The 18877-nt window shown below is 49.2% G+C and overlaps 6 protein-coding genes across 6 annotated transcripts; 1 reads left to right on the forward strand and 5 right to left on the reverse strand.

Moving 5' to 3' along the window:
* Nucleotides 1-243: 243 nt before the first annotated feature.
* On the forward strand, nucleotides 244-2545 carry AO090701000210 (uncharacterized protein; the record flags this gene model as incomplete). The annotated part of the gene is made up of 2 exons (XM_001823029.3): nucleotides 244-283; nucleotides 423-2545. 2 exons carry the CDS (start codon nucleotides 244-246, stop codon nucleotides 2543-2545), a joined length of 2163 nt encoding a protein of 720 aa, XP_001823081.1.
* Nucleotides 2546-3096: 551 nt separating this feature from the next.
* AO090701000209 (damage-control phosphatase ARMT1 family protein) lies at nucleotides 3097-4853 on the reverse strand (the record flags this gene model as incomplete). The annotated part of the gene is made up of 6 exons (XM_001823028.3): nucleotides 3097-3327; nucleotides 3386-4242; nucleotides 4304-4416; nucleotides 4485-4615; nucleotides 4681-4751; nucleotides 4832-4853. 6 exons carry the CDS (start codon nucleotides 4851-4853, stop codon nucleotides 3097-3099), a joined length of 1425 nt encoding a protein of 474 aa, XP_001823080.1.
* A 556-nt stretch (nucleotides 4854-5409) lies between these two features.
* Nucleotides 5410-7275, reverse strand: ppt1 (protein serine/threonine phosphatase PPT1; the record flags this gene model as incomplete). The annotated part of the gene is made up of 5 exons (XM_001823027.3): nucleotides 5410-5445; nucleotides 5547-6277; nucleotides 6356-6791; nucleotides 6935-7015; nucleotides 7123-7275. 5 exons carry the CDS (start codon nucleotides 7273-7275, stop codon nucleotides 5410-5412), a joined length of 1437 nt encoding a protein of 478 aa, XP_001823079.1.
* A 1526-nt stretch (nucleotides 7276-8801) lies between these two features.
* Nucleotides 8802-10482, reverse strand: gatA (4-aminobutyrate transaminase gatA; the record flags this gene model as incomplete). The annotated part of the gene is made up of 4 exons (XM_001823026.1): nucleotides 8802-8848; nucleotides 8906-10068; nucleotides 10134-10169; nucleotides 10232-10482. The coding sequence occupies 4 exons, from the start codon at nucleotides 10480-10482 to the stop codon at nucleotides 8802-8804; spliced, it is 1497 nt and encodes a 498-aa protein (XP_001823078.1).
* Nucleotides 10483-11769: 1287 nt separating this feature from the next.
* Nucleotides 11770-12636, reverse strand: AO090701000205 (uncharacterized protein; the record flags this gene model as incomplete). Its single annotated transcript, XM_001823025.1, has 1 exon — nucleotides 11770-12636. One exon carries the CDS (start codon nucleotides 12634-12636, stop codon nucleotides 11770-11772), a length of 867 nt encoding a protein of 288 aa, XP_001823077.1.
* A 2768-nt stretch (nucleotides 12637-15404) lies between these two features.
* AO090701000204 (uncharacterized protein) lies at nucleotides 15405-16385 on the reverse strand (the record flags this gene model as incomplete). Its single annotated transcript, XM_001823024.3, has 3 exons — nucleotides 15405-15768; nucleotides 15828-16132; nucleotides 16185-16385. 3 exons carry the CDS (start codon nucleotides 16383-16385, stop codon nucleotides 15405-15407), a joined length of 870 nt encoding a protein of 289 aa, XP_001823076.3.
* Between the last annotated feature and the right edge of the window lie 2492 nt (nucleotides 16386-18877).

An 18877-nucleotide genomic window follows, 5' to 3' on the forward strand; every position in this document is an offset into this window, starting at 1 on the left:
AATTGGGAGTAAAAGAGCGGTAACTATAGGACGAGCTAAACTGCCTTAAGGCTCGCACCGTTGTTTTTCCGCTGACCGCCTTTGGGTCGTTAGCGTCCCCGCCGAGCATCGTAAACAAAGCACAGCGTTCCACGTCAATCCCGCGGCTTGTCGTGACCTCTGATAAGACGCCAATGGTGTCCGCCCCTGCAATGCGACCCTCGATCTCGTTAGTAATTTGATTCACCTTGTCCTGCAGGCGCGATGTTGGAGTGGATCACTGGGCAGAACGAGCAGTTTGCAGGTGCGTGTCTCTCGCTGGCCGCATGAAGCTTGGGCACGCGCCCCATCGTCGGTCCAATAGCGGACTTGCGATCTTCCCCCCCAACGCAAAATCATACGGCTGTCGCGCTGACTTGTTTATTCCTTGTTTATCTCCATAGACAACTCAAAGGTGTTGGAACCTCCTGAAACGCCTGCACCTGTGTTCGCTATTCGCGCTTTCAAGAGCGCCTTGTTTGGCACCCCTGGGGCTGATGACGAGGATCAAATGGAGCGGGAACCGAATCCGAAGAATCTGACAGCCAATCAGTCGTCCCGCGCGAGCCTGTCGCTGAAGCCCACTATTGGGAACACGAGCGATGCTCCCATAGCCACGAAAGCCGACGTCGATATGGCTGTGAATGCAATGGCCTCCCCCACTAAGAGCATTCTTGTCACCCCTGGCACTGCATCAAACAGACGTAAGACGGTTTCATTCGGCGACGGTGTTGTCGACAATGAGCGCAAGCGAGGAGAATCGCCTAACAAGTCATCAAGAACTCCATTGACTAGCCAGTGGTCTATCAACTCTTCAGATGGGAAGGCCAAACCGCGTAGCAAGTTAACACAGGCACTGATGGACTCACGCGATAAGTCTCCCAAAGAGTCGGATGCATCACAAACCCCTCAGTCCACCGAAGCGAGGCCGGTGGCACAGTCGGCGTCGTCAACGGAAGATGACACCGGCGACGACACTATCAACCTGAACGAACCTCGGTCTCAGTCTGGAAAATACTGGAAAGCCGAGTTTGATAGCTATAGGACCAAAACCACGCAAGAAATAAGGAAACTTATTCAGTATCGCTCAGCCGCGAAAGCGTACGCCAGAAAGAAGGATGAAGAAGCCCTACGGTTAGCCGAGAAACTCAAGGAGGAAGAAGTGAAGGTTTCTGAGATGGAACGTCACGTTACTCAACTCGCGTCGACAATGGTTGGAGAGAATTCGAAAGCGGACAAGGAGCAGTTGGTCCAGGAACTCACCAAGCAAACCGCGCTGGCTTTGCAGTATAAACACCGAGTTGGCTTATTGCGCAAGCTCCTAGAACAGCACGGTGTTGTTAATAATGACGTAGAGCATATCGCAGGATCTTCCGAGACCACGAATGACACTCCTGGGGATACAGCTGAAGAGCTGCACAAGGCCCAGCAGGCACTGGGCGAGGCAAACACTAAGCTTGAGGAGATGAAGCGCGAACAATCCGAATTCGCCAAGCTCAAGGACTTGGCCCAAAGCTCAGAACAGAAGGCCTCAAACCTTGAGAAGGAGAACGCAACACTGAAACAAACTCTCGCCCGCGTTAAACAAGAAATGACCAAGTACGAAGGACGACGCAAAGAAAAGGAAGCAAAACTGAAGCAGAGAGAAGCCAAATTAGAGTTACGGGTCCAGGAATACAGAGAGCGTCTGAAATCGACGTCGCAACAACATCGTGAGCAGGAAGAAGGTCTCAGGGAGTCGTTCAATGATGAGCGCCGCCGCATGCAGGACCAGATTGATCTCTTGAAGTTGAAATTGACTACTTTTGAGCGCCTTCCTGAACTCCGATCGCGGACTCGCCACTCAGACAAGGGCTATGCCGGGGTCCAGGTGTATGATTTTGTACACGACAGCCCTCAGAAGGAGCAAAGCGATGAGACCCAGGACATCGACGAACCTCCAAGCCCAAGCCCACGTGCAAAGGATCGGCGCTCGCACACCACAAGAACGGTACTCGGCGAGCTGGATATTAAGCGGGCTTCCAAAGCCCTAGGCCTGGAAACAGAGGATCACAGTGAGCAACTGGCATACTTAGACGATACCCCCTATAAACCAAAAGAAAACCACCTTCTGGAAGGCGATGGTATCCCGCCGTCCTCACCCCCTGATTACCCACCACTCGAACCACCCACCCGACGCACCTCTAGACAGAAATACAACTCAGAGAGCTACCGCTCATACGTCCCAACCCATTCAACCATAACATCCCTCGCCCATCACCTCGCAACCCGCGAAGACAGCAAACAAATCCGCACCGAACGACTGCGGGCTCGCCGCTCCCCCTCAAAATACAGCCTAGACGCCATAACAGGCCTGCCGCAAACCTATCATCTCCCCGATCGAACCAAAAGGCGACAAAGTCTCGCGTCCGTCCAACGGGACTCCATCCCCGTAGACCGAATGTTAGCCGCCCAAGCGCGCCTGAAGCGCAAGCAAGACAGCCGCAAGACCAGACAAGAGGGGAAAGAAAACATGATCAGGGCCTAATGGGCCATATCTTTTCTTTTGTTATTTTCCACCTGAATCGGCAATCACCTAATGTAATATTTGGATTTTGAGGAGGGTAATTCACTCATTTTTCTGTTTTTCCTGGCGCGCGGAGGGGAGCAATTGTGGGTATAGGCGCTCTCGTCGTTTGGAATCTGATGTATCCATTTCCCTGTTTCTCTACGGTTCTCTTTTTTCCCCTCGCCCACCTGGGATAATCGCTTTCACTTTTGTTCTTGTCCGATACGTCATGCAAGTGACAAGTCCAGCACCTCTCTATGCCTGGAATATACCCTACATTGAACATGCTACCCCTGTTCACTTCTATTTTGTCCTTATCATTCACTTAACTTGACCCACGAGTCCTGAGACTTGTTGAAGTACGCTAATTACCCGACTGCAAAGTCCACCAATACACATTAACTGGATATTCCATTCCAATGAATACATCATCTATCTGTATATTCTGTCCGTATCTATATGTCCATCTATACATCTGGTGCTCCAAGAATCTGAACCCTGTCTCTGCATATTGTAGACAAGTAATCAGCTTAAGCCTTCCCGTCAGAGAAGGACACAACAGCCCACTTTCCACTCCAAGCCCATTTCCGGGCCTCGGAGCCCCCGCCATTAGGCAGTTGGCGGAGTCTCTCGTCTTCACCTGCTGGCAGTCCGACAACGACATCCGCTTTGCAGGTCCGGAAAGCGAGGACACGAACGCCAGACTTAGGGCCCATTGGGCCGATGGCAGTCGTGAAAGGTGTTGTGGGGTCCCAGGTAGCCTAGGAAGCAACATGTTAATGTATGCGAGGGCTCAGGGAAGAGTGAGGGGTCACTTACATCACTGGTCAGCTTGCGATAGTTGAGGTCACCCTTGAAGAGGACGAGCTCGCTCTGTTGCAGGTCCTCAAAGAGATCCTTTGCTGTGTTGGGCATGCGCCAGTAGCTTCCGGGGGAGGTCCAGAAAGCGTGTGGGCGGATGACCAGCTTGCCATCTGCGTGGAGCCGGGACCATTGTTCGAAGAGGAAGTTTACCTCTGACAGCTCCTTATCGGAGAGAGGGGAATGTTCCTTGCCCGACTCATCGGCGGCAGTGTAGAATGATTGCGGGTCGGCGAGCGCGCTGATAAGGTCCCTGAAGTCCGGGGGTGTAACATCCGATACGAACCAAGGGATCAGCTTAGGGTGCAGTACAACTGTCGTAGCCAAGCCGGCAGAGAGAAGGTATCCGGCAAGGATAAGGTCAACGAACAGCTCGAAACCGGAGTTATCGAGAACAATGTCTACACGACGCTCCCCGGTCTTCTTCTCCTTGCGGGCCTTATTGAGCACCTCAAACGCGGCGTCCAAATCGTTGACGAGAATGTTCTTCTCCGCGGCCTTGCGCGCCTGCGAGCCCTGCAGTTTCTGAATATCCTCGTAGGTAAGAGAGGTTAAGAGGGACAGATCGGTGGCATTACCCCACAGACAGATCTCACACATCTCAGAGAAGAGTATACGCTCAGCCTGTTCGACCTGCTCCGGGGTCTTGCCGTCAGCCTGGCCCTTCTCCGCCTCCTGAGCGATTTCCTTGTATCTGGCGGCTAACTCCAGAACTGCCGGACGGGACGATTTGAAAGTTGACATCTTCTGGCGGGCAAATACATCGTATCCTTTCCAGTGTGTGGACAAGGCGAAGTAGGCACTGATGCGCCTGTCTATCCTCCGTTAACACGTCTATTCGCCATCTGTATTGCTCCAAGCAGATGTCGAACATACAAAGATAGCATTCAGAGTATAGCCATGCAACATCGTGCCATTTGGGGTTTCCTCGTTGCTCCAACTCCTTGTTATATTCTTCGATACCCGGCTGACCGTCGTCGGGTAGGGGGCTATGCGGACGCAATAGTTAGTGACTTCCTTGCCATAACCTGCGTCAAAATCCGCGTAAATTACTCACGTCAGTTGTCTGTTATGTTGCAATTCATATTTGAGCGCTGCGAGTTTCTCAATGATACCCTTTCCCTCCTTGCGCTTTTCTTCGTCGGATACATCACCAACAGTGCGGTGGAGGTCGTCAATAGCACCAGTCTATAGGGATACAGATGTTTAGCATGGATCAGACAAACAAAAGCATAGACGGCCAGAACACTCACGATAATCACGGGCCAGCGTTCAAGAGCAGAGGTCAAGGCGAAGCTGGATTTGTCGGAAGTAAGGTATTGCGCTGTTAACCAAGACCGGCAGAGAGGTGGGGTTAGTTTTGGGTGTTGATTTGTCGTATTATCTGACAATGAAGACACATACGGGTCTTGGGATCGAACTCCATCTTTTGCTGACTGTTGAACAGTGTTATTACACCGTTCAGTTAATTAAGATGATGAGGGGAGAGAAAAGGTGGGAACGAGCAGAAGGGGACAGAATTAAGGTGGGGAAGCAGAAGAATCAATGTTGGAGTCAATCGCGGGGTCTTTCTATTCTAGCAAAGCGGTCGGATTTCCGAAACCGACAACTCCGACGAGAAGAAACGCTCTCAAGGTCTAATCTATACCCATTGGATAATGCAATCAAAGTCGCTAACTAGCCATCACATTCATATCAATGGCCATGGAAGAAAAGCCAAATATCTTACTGCCCAATCCAACGTCCTCATACCTGCACATGGTTATTCGTTCACAAATCATTGTTCCGCTATGCAAGAAGTTCAAATCATCATTCAATAGATACAGTATTTGGTATCTGAGAGATATCTGTCGTTATTTCAGTCTGCAGGTATAACCAAAGAGACCCAACGCTCATTCCAGAACCGAACCTCTATGACCGGTCAAGAAGACCACTCTTCTCTGTCCACCCATAAACGCCGTCCCATGCAGATGTAAATCATCTCACATCATGGACATGATCGAGTTTTGTGCATAAGCCTAGAAAGAAACATGTCAGTCTCCTGCATTGCTTAAAGAAGAACAGAGTAACGAGTAGACAAATAAAAAGAAAGAAAGAAAAAGACAAGAGTAAAACTCACCATAGGCTTGATATCAGGGTGAGGCACAGCTTCAAAAACTTGGAAGTCCAGCTTAAGCTCTGGCCCAACGTTGATGAAGGCTCCCTTGTTCTCGGTGGTGTCGCAGTACTTGGGAGCAGAGAAGACGGTGATGCACCTTCCATCATGCTCGACTTCGTAACCCTCCATACGGACTTCGTGAGAGCGAATGATGGCTTCCAGTCCATTCTTCTCGCAGAATCTCTTGGTAACATCCGGACCAAACTGGAGACCAACTCCTCGCTTGCTGGGTCCGCGACCGGGCTCCGTCTGGGGATCAGTCCAGAGCATCTCCATCATCAGACCTTGCTGCCCGGGCTGGCGCTGGTTGTGGCGGTCCAGTTTCCGGATGTCATCCAGGGATGTGTTGTCGTCAGAGAAGAGACCACCGTGGAGAACAAGATACTTGTTGCCGATTAATGTAGCCAAGGGCAGAGCAGAGAAGGACTCCGAGAACACCTTGAACATCCTCTCGTTGTACTTCGCCTTGCACTCGCCCTCGAATCCATAAACCTTGTTCATATCGTCCGTCTCGTGGTTTCCACGGTTGAGGAAGATGCCATTCGGTCGCAGCCACTTGTATGCATAGAGAAGCAAGGCAATCTCAGTAGACCAAGAGCCGCGATCCACGAAGTCGCCGTTGAAAAGGTATGCGTGCTTTTCGCTCGGGTATCCGTTCAACCGGAAGATCTCCAGCAGATCGAAGAATTGTCCTGTCGCAACGTGTCAGTGAACAGCTAAAGGGGAAGGCCGGTGTGAAAAGAAAGGAACAAAGCGCGAATGAAACATACCATGCGTGTCACCGCAGACTGTCAACTTAGTACCCTGGTCCACACCAATCTCGACCATGGTTGGTTCCGCATACACGATGTCCTTGACAGCCTTGACGATCTGGAAGGCATACTTGCGATGAATTTTCTTGCCGTTCTTGAACCGCTCGATCATATCATCGATGAACTCTTGCGTCATTTCCTTCTCCAATCGCACACCATCATAGCTGTCGTCAACTGCTATGGCGTCGATATCTAAGTCCTCGAAGGCTGACGGCGGGTCACCCACTTCAATGGCCTTCTCAAATTCCATCCGGCGCACAAGCTTCTCGCAGTCTGCCAGTTTTACCTTCGCATCGCGGTTATTGGGCTCTCTCTTTGCAACGACTTTGAAGTCTCTAAGGGCATCTTTGTAGTTGAGGATGGCGGTGTTGGCTAGGGCTCGCCTCCAGTAGGCCTAGATTGAGTTAGTCAGTTGACAAGACGCTTCTTTCTGTTTCCTCTTCGAAAGTACGCAAGTAGTCTCAGCAGTACAGTATTTTCGACAGGGCAAAGGAAAGAACGAAAAGAAATATGATTGTAAAGGTGAATGTTACTGACCTTGGTGTAGGCGGGGTCGAGCTCAAGGGCCTTGGTGGCGTCGGCAATCGCGAAGCCATAAGCTTCGAGTTTAATATGCGCCTAGAGCAGTTAGCAAGCTATGCTCCCTCCATATGTTTCTCCTTCGCCTTCGGGGCCAAAAGAAGAGCAAGTGGTAGCAAACAAAAGGTGCCCAAAGCGCAACGTACCTGAGCGCGATTGCTGAAGAACGACGGCTCGCGATCATATTTCGCTATGGCCTGGGTGTAGAAATCCACGGCAGTAGGCCACTCATGTTGACCGAACGCTTTATTGCCCTGCACCTTAAGCGCAGTGGCAGCCTCGAGGTCGGACGACGCCATCGGAGGAAGGAAGGGAAGGAGAGTGAGGGGAGAGGGGTTTTCCGGTAGGAAGGCACGAGAGCGTTTGAAGGAAAACGGTTGATCGTCCACGGGAAGAGAACCTTAAGGCGAAACTCCTTTACTGGCTGAGGGGGTGGGCGAAGAAGCTTCGACGGAAGGAAACAGATTCAAATCGAACGGATAAATGTTCCTGAGGAAAGAATGCGGAATTTCTGCAGGAATCCGGACCCTTGAATCTATTTTCTTATCACTGGCTGGATTACTTTTTTGGAATTGAATCCCGAAGATCCTCCAGTCGCCGGTCTTGGCATTTCCATTCCGACATCAAATCAATCCATTAACTCAATTAACTCCAATCTCTCTTCATTCCTCTGCCACAAAGCCACTCCGGTTCTTTCGCCTCGCGCCCCCGTCGAACGCCTCTCAGCAACGAGGTCCGTCGTCGCAATTTAATCACTCCCCATACCGAAATCCCACCCATCTCAACCGGCCCAGCACATGTCTTTCTACGTCGCACCCAGCCAGCAGCGCACTCTTCGCGCCTGCATGGTCTGCTCCCTCGTCCAACTGCACAGCGTACGTTCCAATCAGGACCAAGACTGCATAACCAAACAAAAAGAACCCGCCCCCGATAAACTGACACATTCTTCACAATAGAAATTCATGCGCGAAGGCTGCCCCAACTGCGATAACGTCCTCGGCCTCCGTGGCAACAACGACGCCATCCAAGAATGCACCTCCCAAGTCTTTGAAGGATTGGTTACCCTCCGTGACCCCAACACCAGCTGGGTAGCTCGCTGGCAGCGACTGGACAGTTACGTGCCGGGAACATATGCCGTTAAGGTGACTGGATCGGTATGTTTTATCTGGGTTATGATCCTATGCTATCTCTTGACCAGATTTGGGACTGACGTGGTGGTTTGTTTACTATGTAGCTCCCCGATGAGATTATTTCGAGCTTGGAGGATTCGGGTGTGAAGTATATTCCTCGCGATGGTAGCACTGGTGAGGAGGAAACCTGATCGGTGTTTTTTTCTGTGGTTCGAGGCGCGCCTTATTACAATTTTTCCCAGGTCTCCTGGCTAGAAAGGGTGGGATGGTTCTGTTGTCGGGGATTTCATAGCGGGCTGTTCCTTCCCGTTGCACGCACTTGGGAGTTAGGGATTTCGGTTTACGTTCGATATACGTCTTTGGGTATGGGCTGCTTTGTTATTATGCTGGAGTTGTCCCCTTTCTTTTGTCACTCAGCACTACTTGAGAACTCATTTTTGAAGATAAACAGTTGGATTTTGTTCGATACCCAACATGCAGAATCGATGCACCTTGGGACGGCATTAGATTGCCGTTTGCTATAGATATATATATAGTGTGCTAACAGCTTCAAAAGACATAACTCGTAGATAGCGTGCCAATCAGACACGGAGAGACCCACCCAAACCAACAATGAACGCCGGACTCTGCCAATTCAGGGAAACAGAAAGAGATGCAAATTTAATGGAAAATGATAATCATGCAACCCAAGTTCCTTACAGCTGCTTGATAATCTTCTCAATGCTCTCCAGGAGGATATCAGCTGCAGAGACGTTAGCACCGGTTCGACACGTTTGAGCTAGGGTAGAATTTGACTTACCATGGTGCTGCTGGAAGATCAGCATGGGCCGGAGGCGAACGGCGCTGACTCCGCTTCCACCAATGTTGACACCGACGCCCTTGGCCTTGCCGAGGAACTCGTCACGCTTGGGGGTATCCCAGGCAATGAAGGTTCCCTGGCCCTTACCACGGAGGTTCTGCAGATGCTCGGGGTACTTCTCAGCAAGGCGCTGGAGACCAGAGTACAGGTATTCACCGGTCTTGGCGGTGTGCTCGACGAGGTTCAGGCGCTCGATCTCCTCAATGATACCACGGAAGATGAGGGCACGAGCGGGGTCACCCATCCAGGTGTTGAACTGACGGTAAGGCTTGTTGGGACGCAGGGCGGGGTTACCGTAGTAGTAACCGGCGGTCTGGGCCTTCTTCGAGAAGGTCACCATGTCGGGAGGGGTCTCGAGGTTCCAGTGGTCGTGGGCCCAGAACTTGCCTGTAGCTCCAACACCGGTCTGCACCTCATCGACGATGAAGAGAACGTTGTTACGCTTGGTGATCTCGCGCAGGCCGCGGAAGAAGGCAGGAGAGGCGTGGTTGTCTCCACCCTCGGACTGGATGGGCTCGACAACGACGGCGGCGACAGGGTTGTGCCATTCCTTGATCAAACGCTCGGTCTCCTGGAGGCAGCGCTGTTCCTCCTGGGCGTTCTCCTGAGCATGCTCTTCAAGTGGGTACTTGAGGGAGGGGAAAGGCGCCTGGGGCCAGTCGAAGGCAGGGATGTCGAGCTTGTGGATGGGCTTACTGCGGGTGGTGGACAGACTGCCAAAGAGACGGCCGTGGAAAGCAGACTTGAAGGACATGATAGACAGCTGTGGGGAGCCTGGAGACTGGTTGTTCATGGTAGTCTGCAGTTCCTCCTCAGTGAACTCCTTCTCGGGACCTCCACGCTGCAACTGACGGTAGTACATGAAAGCGGCTTTGTAGGCAGTCTCGTTGGCGTCAGATCCGGCCATGGCGGTGAAGACCTGGTTCAGGCCCTTGGGGGCGACCTTGAGGATACCAGTGTTCAAGATGTCAGCCCAGTCAGCAGAGGGGAAGTTGCCCAGGGCTGGTCGGTTGATCAAAGAGGTAGTCATCTCGGGCGATTGAGCGACTTTGGTGAGATGGGGGTTGTTGTAGCCAACAGGGATAGAAGCAATCTGAGCGTAGCTAGCGACGGACATCAGCCATAAGGTAGGGGATACGGAGGAGATGACAATTAAAGTAGAACTTACACATCCAGGAGGACATTTCCATCGAGATCAGCAATACTAGCGCACATTGTTAGCAATTGCTACGGCAAGCATGCGTTACCACCAAGCGAGTGACATACTAGTTACCAATAGACTTGGAATAATCAGTGAGCATGTTCAAGCTTCGCACGTCAAAGACCTTGTCCAATTCAGCTGTGGCAGCCTTGTTCTTAGGGCCCGGGATGGCGGTGGCCAACTTGGGACCAGCGGGCTCATCAGCAAAGAAGGGCTTCGCCGCCGCGCGAAGGTGCGGGGTGGTGCTGATGGTGCGGGCAGTCGGCACGCGCGTCACCGAGCGCAATCTGAAGCTGGAGCGAGCAATGGAGGCCATTATGATTGATTTATTATGAGAAATGAGGGTGTACAGAGGTGTGGCGATTCTCCCGCTGCGTGAGTTGGGGAGAAGAAGAACTCCTGGCAGCAGATGTGGGGAGACGGTGATAAGGTAGATAAGAGCTCGATTGCTTTGATCACAGCTCAACCAAGCACGAGTCTCGAGGCAATTGAATCCGCCACGGGTATATTTTGGAAACTGAGTAGAATACAAAGGAACAAGGGGAATTGCGGCGACCAGCTAGTCTTATATCACCAAGAATTCTAGGTCTTGAGCGGAATGCCGGCGAATTTGGAGCTCTCTGTTGAGCTGCCCCGCGGCCGGGGGGAGCTATCGTCGGCGAGTTGAACCAATCAGAACGCGTTCGACCACCGCCGTCGGCGATAACAGCGAAGTAAGGACTCAGAGGGAAATGCTCTGGCTAATCACCTCTGGCCAAATAGTTGTCCCAATGAAGAAGGTCTTCGCCGGAATCTATTGCAAATAATCTTAGTCAAGGATTCTAAACATCAATTGTTGTTTGTCATTATTATAGGAGTGTGTCAATGGACTCAATTCCCTCCCAGAATAGAAGCTCTTTTAAGTCTTCCCCAAATCCGATAAGCGATAAGAAGTCACGTTTATCAATGTGCGATAAGGACTGCCACTCCCGCGTGATCACAGAAGATCTACGGCTTCACTCTCTAGGTAAATGGATTGGCGTAAATGTTCAAGAGTCTCTACATATCCCCGACTTGGGATCTCGAGTCAACTATAAGATCATAGATCATGGTGCTATATGCATGCTAATCTCATCTGAACATGTTGCGCATATTGCGTTGCTTTCGAGAAAATATATATGATAGACGTCACAGTTAACTCATGTTTTCCTTGCCACGCTTCAATGGCTAAGAAAAGACACGCACTCTTCTTGAAGACAGTACAACGTCATTGATGGATGAGTCACTTGCAAAAACAATTGCTAACTCAACATAGGACACAAAAAAACAATCCTATATTGGCTATGGGAGCCTGTACATAAGTACAATAACTTCGATCCCTCTCTACGAGATCATGGTGTAATAAAGTACTACCCAAGCTTCCCCTCCGGATATCAAGTCGGTTGATATAATATCATTTGTTATATAGACGCTATATAAGCTTTCAGAAAATTGCAGCAAGTTTCGCCTGGATTGAAAGCAAATATCGGCGGCTGGCCTAGCCTCGTAGTAAGATATATCAAACAACCAAGCCAATAGTAGTTACTCAAAAACTAGATACATTCAACCACAGCTTGAGCACCAGCTAATCCTCCTCGGAAGCGTTGAGCAAGAAACCGATTGAGTTAGCCTCATTCTCGTAGTAGCTGTCGCCCGGATCACTATAATCCTCTAATGACCCGCTATATCCCTCACTCGACAAGTCCTGATGCTGATCAGGAGAGATTTCTGAATCAAGGGAGTTGCCTTCTTCCCACCCTTTGGTCTGCCCTCTTGATATCATCTCAGCACTCGAAGATGTATCGGAACAGACTTCCACTGAAACTGATAGAGAGATTGGCGAGAGATGTGCCGTAAATCTTTTATCATGCTTTCTAAACGCAGGCAGGATGGTGGCCTGGTACCAACCCTTCTCCTCAACGAGCTTATCCCATTTCCAATGTCCAACAATCTCTTCTTCTCCAACCACCCAAAGGCAGAGGAATTCATCTTGATAGTCCCGATAGAACGTCCGGTATGGCTTCCTTACCCCGTAGTAGCACATTTCATCAACCGTACTGAGAAGGTATCGACCCTTGGCCCTTCGGACCCTGGGATTGATAACCGTAAGCATCTGAGAGCCTCTCTTCTGGGGCATTTTTTGGGCAAGTCTCCGTGCAGCTCCTGCGGATGTAGTGAATGAGATGAACGGTGTGGGAGCCCGGGAATTGTGGGCGTGGATGGATAACGATATTGCCCGGGCCTCGAAAGTGTCTAGTCTTTTGATTTGATCTCTTGAATAAAGGCGGTTTTTTGATGTTGGCTTGACCGTCGAGTGGGAATCCCAGATTCTGAGGAGTGGCTTGTCGAGAGCTAAGCGAAATGCAGAATACCATGGATGTTCGTCTTCCTCGGTGGGTTCTGGAAAATATTCCAGAGGTATATCCTCTGTTGGAGTGGATGCTTGTGCCATTAGGTTAGAAGCACGGTATCTAGTTGCTATACGGTCGGTTGTTTGGTGGTTAGTATTGTGCGTTGTTTGTAAGCTGGAGGAAGCTGGATGGAGACTCTCCTTCTGTGGTTTTAACAGTAAAACACTGTCTCTGTGACTCATCTCTTTGCAAATTGTGAAGACATGTTATGGTAATCATGACGACTTTTGCTGAAGCGTAAGGGCATGACTGCGACTAGAGAGTGCGTAATGAGCGATAGTGGCATGCAAATTGCTTTCTTTGCAAGCCTCGTCAGTAAGAATGAAGGAAGAATGGTAGCAATGCGACTGACAATGGTGATGCTTGTAATTCCTGCTGGGGCACCTAGCATGAAGTTGAACTTCGAGAATTAGCTCTACTATAATGTTATCAGAAGGGGGGCTATGGTAACTGGGACCCCGCTAGTATGGAACTAATCATAATAATATGCTACTTTCACCACATTAGTAGGGACGTGGGGACTATTGCTGATTGTTTTTTATAAGGTGTATGATTGATCAGACACTGACAGTTCAACTCAGGCAAATTTACATTTCGTAGCTTGGAGAAGCTGGCGGTCGACAGATGAGTACTACCACACCAATCTTTGTCGAGTGATACCCAAGTATGGTTGTAGCTGTTATTGTCGAGATCGGATTGTTGACATGCATGAAATATGGACCGGATAGATTAGTCTGATTCACACTGGAAGTCTAGAACATGAATAGACTTGGTCTTGAGTAAGCACCAAAGGCAATACTCAATCGAAGCCGTCTATAATACCCCTTTTCTAAACAATGAGCACTGATTACAGATGTGATAAGCTGTTTCGCAGGTAATCTGCCTCTAAATCTGTCATGGCGAAACCTGACGATGATGAACGGATCTATCCGTGATGCTATGGTGAGGCTTCAATGACGGTGTGTTTACTGTGCGTCAAGATAGCATCGAGTTACCGAGAGGTATGTTTCGATCATACGGTGACTGGTTGCAGCTGAGACAATTAATATATGTACCTAGTATGAAAATCAAGGAAGGGAAAGGAGTCTTCTATTCAGATAGGGGGATTACAACTCATATATTACTGCCAATTCTCGACCAGGCCTTGAAAAGACGAATATACCTTGTTTAGTCTTCTCACCTGCTCTGCTGACTCGTGTGCTGTCTTTCCGAATTGGTCAAGACGCTAATGTATTGTGTGGATCTCAATATGTTTCTATATTAGTTAGCAAGTTCAATGGGACTAAGAGAGAGGTATAGTACATATGCTTAGGGTATTTCACCGAGGAAAAGAGAAAAAAGTACGTGCTTTAGAGATACGACGGGCTTAAGTATCATTCGGAAGGTGGTAGTAAAAGCAGGGATTAGTGACTCCACAATCGCACCTAAGTATCAAGTTACTAGTAATAAACTAGCCTCTAAGAGCACAGAAGAAGGGAGAGCAATCAACGGTGCAGCTGCAGCTGCAAGGACTAGTAGTAAGCACGGCTTAGTGCTCGAGAAGCAAATCCAGGATAACGACGAAACACAAGTACATTGCTAACAGTACACAATTGCTATGAACAGCGACAGGGATACCACAATCATCACATCCCACAGCGGTCATATCCCTGACAATAACGATTTATCAAATATCAGTAACTCCCCACCATTATGGAGGGGTATTAGACTAATAGACTTCTTGGCAATCCAGGCTCTACAGAGATCTGCGCAAGGCCCCTACTAACCTGATACATCTCCACCCAGCGCTAGTAGTCTCCCTTAGGGCTTCGTATTCCACGGAGATTGCCGGCCGACGGAGGCCGGAATTACTAGTCTACCACGATTCGCTAAAAACGGCCGAGGTCGCCTCCTGGAGTCTGGGCGGACAGGGATCTATACGACTAGATATGCACGTAATCTAATAGGCAGCTTAGTGAATGGACCTGCGTCCATCCTTAAGCTTTTAGTAATAATACTGACGTGTTAAAGAGAAATCATGCCACTTCGGTGTCGATACTAACGGATATATTTCGGAGATGTGGAGATGGTGGGGATGGCAGGATTTCTTTCACGAGGGCTTTGTGGTGGAACCTCCCTGTGTGCTTTTACGTAGGGAGGGTGGAAGTATACACTGATTGAGTGCATTCTCACTCTCATTATTATTTCTTTTATTTGGATTGTCCGGTGGGACAACTGTAGTGTATCATATGTACTAATACATGTAGCTTCTTTATGTACAAGAAGTAATATGTGGTTTCGTAAAGAGTGATCGAGCTCAAAGATCGTAAATCAGCAGTCAATGCTTATTGGAACATGATAATGGTAGGAAAGGTTGAAGGAATGTCATATGGAATGCTTGTCTTTGAATGGCGAGCTGGTTTGCCGGGTAAGAGATAAGGAAGACTTCTCGCTGCCAGGCGACGTGTATACCGCACTGTCACATTTAAGATCAAAGTCTTGATTGGGCGTTGTGACACGGGCATGATTAGATGGCATGCTATGAGTATTACCGGTCGGATCGCTTAGGTTCCGGGATTCGGTCCAAGTTTCCATCTCAACCGTCCGGTAGACCTCAAATCGTTCCAGCTGGCTATCAGTATCAGGATGATGTGATCGGCCCCTCGAGGGTTTGGTAGAGTGCCTAGACGGGTTGACCGACGACCATAACTTCTGAGGACGGCTTTGACCATACCCAGATGCGTATCTCTGAGTGGACTGGAGTAGCCGTGGCAAGAAGAATGCAACGAGAGGCCTTAATGCAGGCGCAGAGGCACAGATCTAATGAATATTAGAAAACGTTTGCCGAAAGGAATTTTGCTAGACATACCAATCCCAGATTGATCTCTATTGATGCAGCGAGAAAGACCGGCCAGCCGAACCAAGTCATGTCGTATGAGGCGATCATACTCTTATAAACATAGACTGTCCGAACGGTGCCGGCAACATTGACCACGATTCCAAGGCTAAAAATGGACATCACAGCAATTCGCTGCCGGGCCGGGAGTTTAAGATTCCAGATCAACGGCATCGGGATGACCGTGGATATGAAGTCGGTAAAGATATTGACGACACTAGCGGCGAATACAACGGCCCCGTCATTTAGACAGTGATGAGGGTATGTAGGCTGAAAGTCCCAGTAGGCATGAATCGGGCTGGAAAATTGGCATAGGGTGAGAAGCAAGAAGAAGAAAATAGGAGTACGTAGACATACCTGCATTGGAAAATGCATACAAACAAAAAGATAATACACAGCAGTGCCACCAAGACCATTGCCCCGATCAACACTATATTGTATGTGGTATAGAGGCCCTTGCTACCGGCTCCGAGTAGTCGTTTGCAAAACCATAATAGCGCGAGCTTCGTGATGCTGGATGATAGGGAAAAGAGGATTTGAAAGAGGAGGTTGAATTTGGAGGCAGTTGGAAGCCATTCCAAGGGGACGTCCCATATATGTCGGTTGCATCCATGTCGTTCAGTGGCTAAGCAAATGACCACGCACATCGCAATCGTAAAAGCCTAGAAACATGTTAGAACCAGCTAGGGATGCCATGTTTCTGTTGTAACATACTAGCGCGACTACGATAAGAATGTCGTCGATGCCGGGGCTGCATGTTATCTTGATGCGAGTATAAAGTCTGAGGCAAGTGATGACAAAAGCTATGGCGGAAAAGACGATGGTCACGACAAGGACAGAATCCCCACGGGTGGTAGGGTCAATATAATTCGGTGTTGGCCATGTCGCCAACACATCGGCTGGGGGAAGCTTCATGTTTCGCGTTTAGTCCGGAGAACCGCAATTCGTTGACGATAGTAGTCGTGTCGTTGTACAGTAGATGATTTTGTTATTCAGTCAAATATGTTCATTGCCATTAGCACCCCAGTCGAGTGGTAAGGATCGTGGAGGCCATCGTTCGGGTGTCAACGTCGTGTCAAGGGTTGTAAGGAGCGAGAGGAGATGGATAGATCGAAGTGAAATACCGACATGGGCAGACTGGCAAGATGGTATACTCTACGATCAGTGTCTCACAAGTAGGGCGCGCCCACTTTGGATCGAGACCAGCAAGAGTACGACAGCCTAATTGGCGAGAAGACCAATCCCTGTCTCTCTGGGACCAGGGACGCCGATCAATAATGTCTTTCTGAGAACCAGGGACAGGGCTCGTGGTATTTGTGGGCTAGCATTTTGGCCTTTTATAATTCCCCATGGCCAACCCCGGTCAAGAGTCACTGCATTCACTGCAGTAGGCTCAAAAGCAGGCACACGATGGGGTTTCGAGGAATGCCGGACTGCCCCTCCCCTGGCCAGTGTGCTGCCACGCGATCGCAAAAACAGAAGCAAATCCGAATGCTACCGGGGTTTCACGTTCATTGAAGGGTGGTGATAGGCAGGTCCGTGACCCATCGTTCACGTTCTGCTCCACCGTGGGTTGTGGCCGATCTAATGGTGGACCATTAATGGTTGCAGCAACGTCTGGACCCCTGGCCAGAGCCACCGAATCCAAAAAGTTAAAAGAAATTCCAGTGCCTGGGATAAGTGACAGTTTGCCGGCGTAACGTCGCTGATTCGAGGATATTAAGCCGACCGACGTGTCCCCTGGAAGACAGGGACCAATTAGTGGCCCTCGCAGCTGCGAGTTCACTTAAGAAATTGCCAAGTCCCGTGGACACGAGGCTGGCTACCAATCGCGTTACATTACCTTTTCCACGGTCAGTGCACCAACAATCTATTATGCCTTTCTCGTGTTAGAGTAGTAGTATTATAATAGTCACTGTTATGGTTTTAAGCAGTTAGTCCACCACTACTTTCAAGTCCGTGTCCTCCTGTGCTATACCCCAATGGTCACTAAGGTATGGACACGGTGGAGCCGCTGAAAGGTTAGCAGATCTGGGTAGCGAAGTCGGTAGTCAAGGTCGAGGTATTTCTCGTTTGTCTTACGTACTATCGACGGAACAACCCCGCGCACCCATACAAGGTCACTCTAATTTGTGGCAATATGTGGATGGAACTAACACGATTTAGGTAGCAGACCACCTGAGCCTGGACCTAAGAGCAACCAAAGGGAATTACTAACTATGAGGAAATTATAAGGGAAGAGAACACAAGACAAAACTCGAGGAAAGCAGAAAAAAGAAAGAAAAAGAAAGAAGGATGTGACCATGGTCGGGTTGATAATAGTACCTTCCACAGTACCATCGCAACCCTTGGAATTGACTTCTCATGAACTCAAAAGGCAACGGTCCGGTGTTTTGCATGTGTTTCCCGAGGCAAGCCTCCGCTAGTCATTTAGCTTGTTATTTCCTCGGCCCCTTGACTCAAATATCACTGACCATACAAAACTATAAATGGCCCCGTACTCGATATACGCATGTAGATATCTGTACGGAGTACCTGATGGTCTTGGCTGTCGTATGGACCAAAGTTTGACCACGTACCTCAACTGCATACTTAACCGAGGGCCGCAACAATGAGCATCTAACTGGTAGGGCTATGTCCTACAAGACTATTTTCCTTCAGCCCAAAAAAATGAGGCAAAAAAATTAAAATAAGTAAATAATAAAAATGAAAGAATGAAAAAAAAAAAAAAAAAGAGAGAGAGAGAGAGAGATAGAGACCTTGACCTTCACCTGTCAATCCAACTTATCCGCCCTAGACCACCCTCTGAGCGTTAAGCACCGCATTGCAGAAATAACAACAAGGTTAAGGTTACAGTTTAAGTAAGTTCACTCCGTTCAGCCGAAGAGAGAGCTACACTACTTAGGTGGATATCCCGACTATCGAGGAAACCTCATATTTGAGTCCGAGTTTGGACCGTTGGGTCATGACATCACTGTCCTATACGCACCTAGTGGAAATATTTGATAGTCGCCACTTTTGCTTCTGGTAGTACCCACTATGAGAGGCTGATTCGACATCCAAGCCATCAACAAAGGCTTCTTTTTGAGAGAAGAATCCTTCAGGGTAGATCATGTCGGGTGGATATCTCCATGGTCGGGTCAAAACTGGGCAGGGTCTATCCCAGGAAGCTCTGGGAGCGTGCCGGCAGATCATAAGTGGACCCGACGACTTCCCCCATCGTTCTTGTTAATCATCCGAATCAGTCGAAAGAATCATCTGTGGCTTGTGGTTTCTATAACCTGAGATGAACCGGATTTGCTCTATTGCGAGTACCTATCCTATTTTTAAGTCATGGGATATTACATTATCGTATGAAGAAGAAGGAATACTTAGCAGTTGCCCAAGCTACTCTGTGGAACAAGTGA

Source organism: Aspergillus oryzae, chromosome 5, assembly GCF_000184455.2.
Source record: "Aspergillus oryzae RIB40 DNA, chromosome 5".
Lineage (NCBI taxonomy): Eukaryota > Fungi > Ascomycota > Eurotiomycetes > Eurotiales > Aspergillaceae > Aspergillus > Aspergillus oryzae.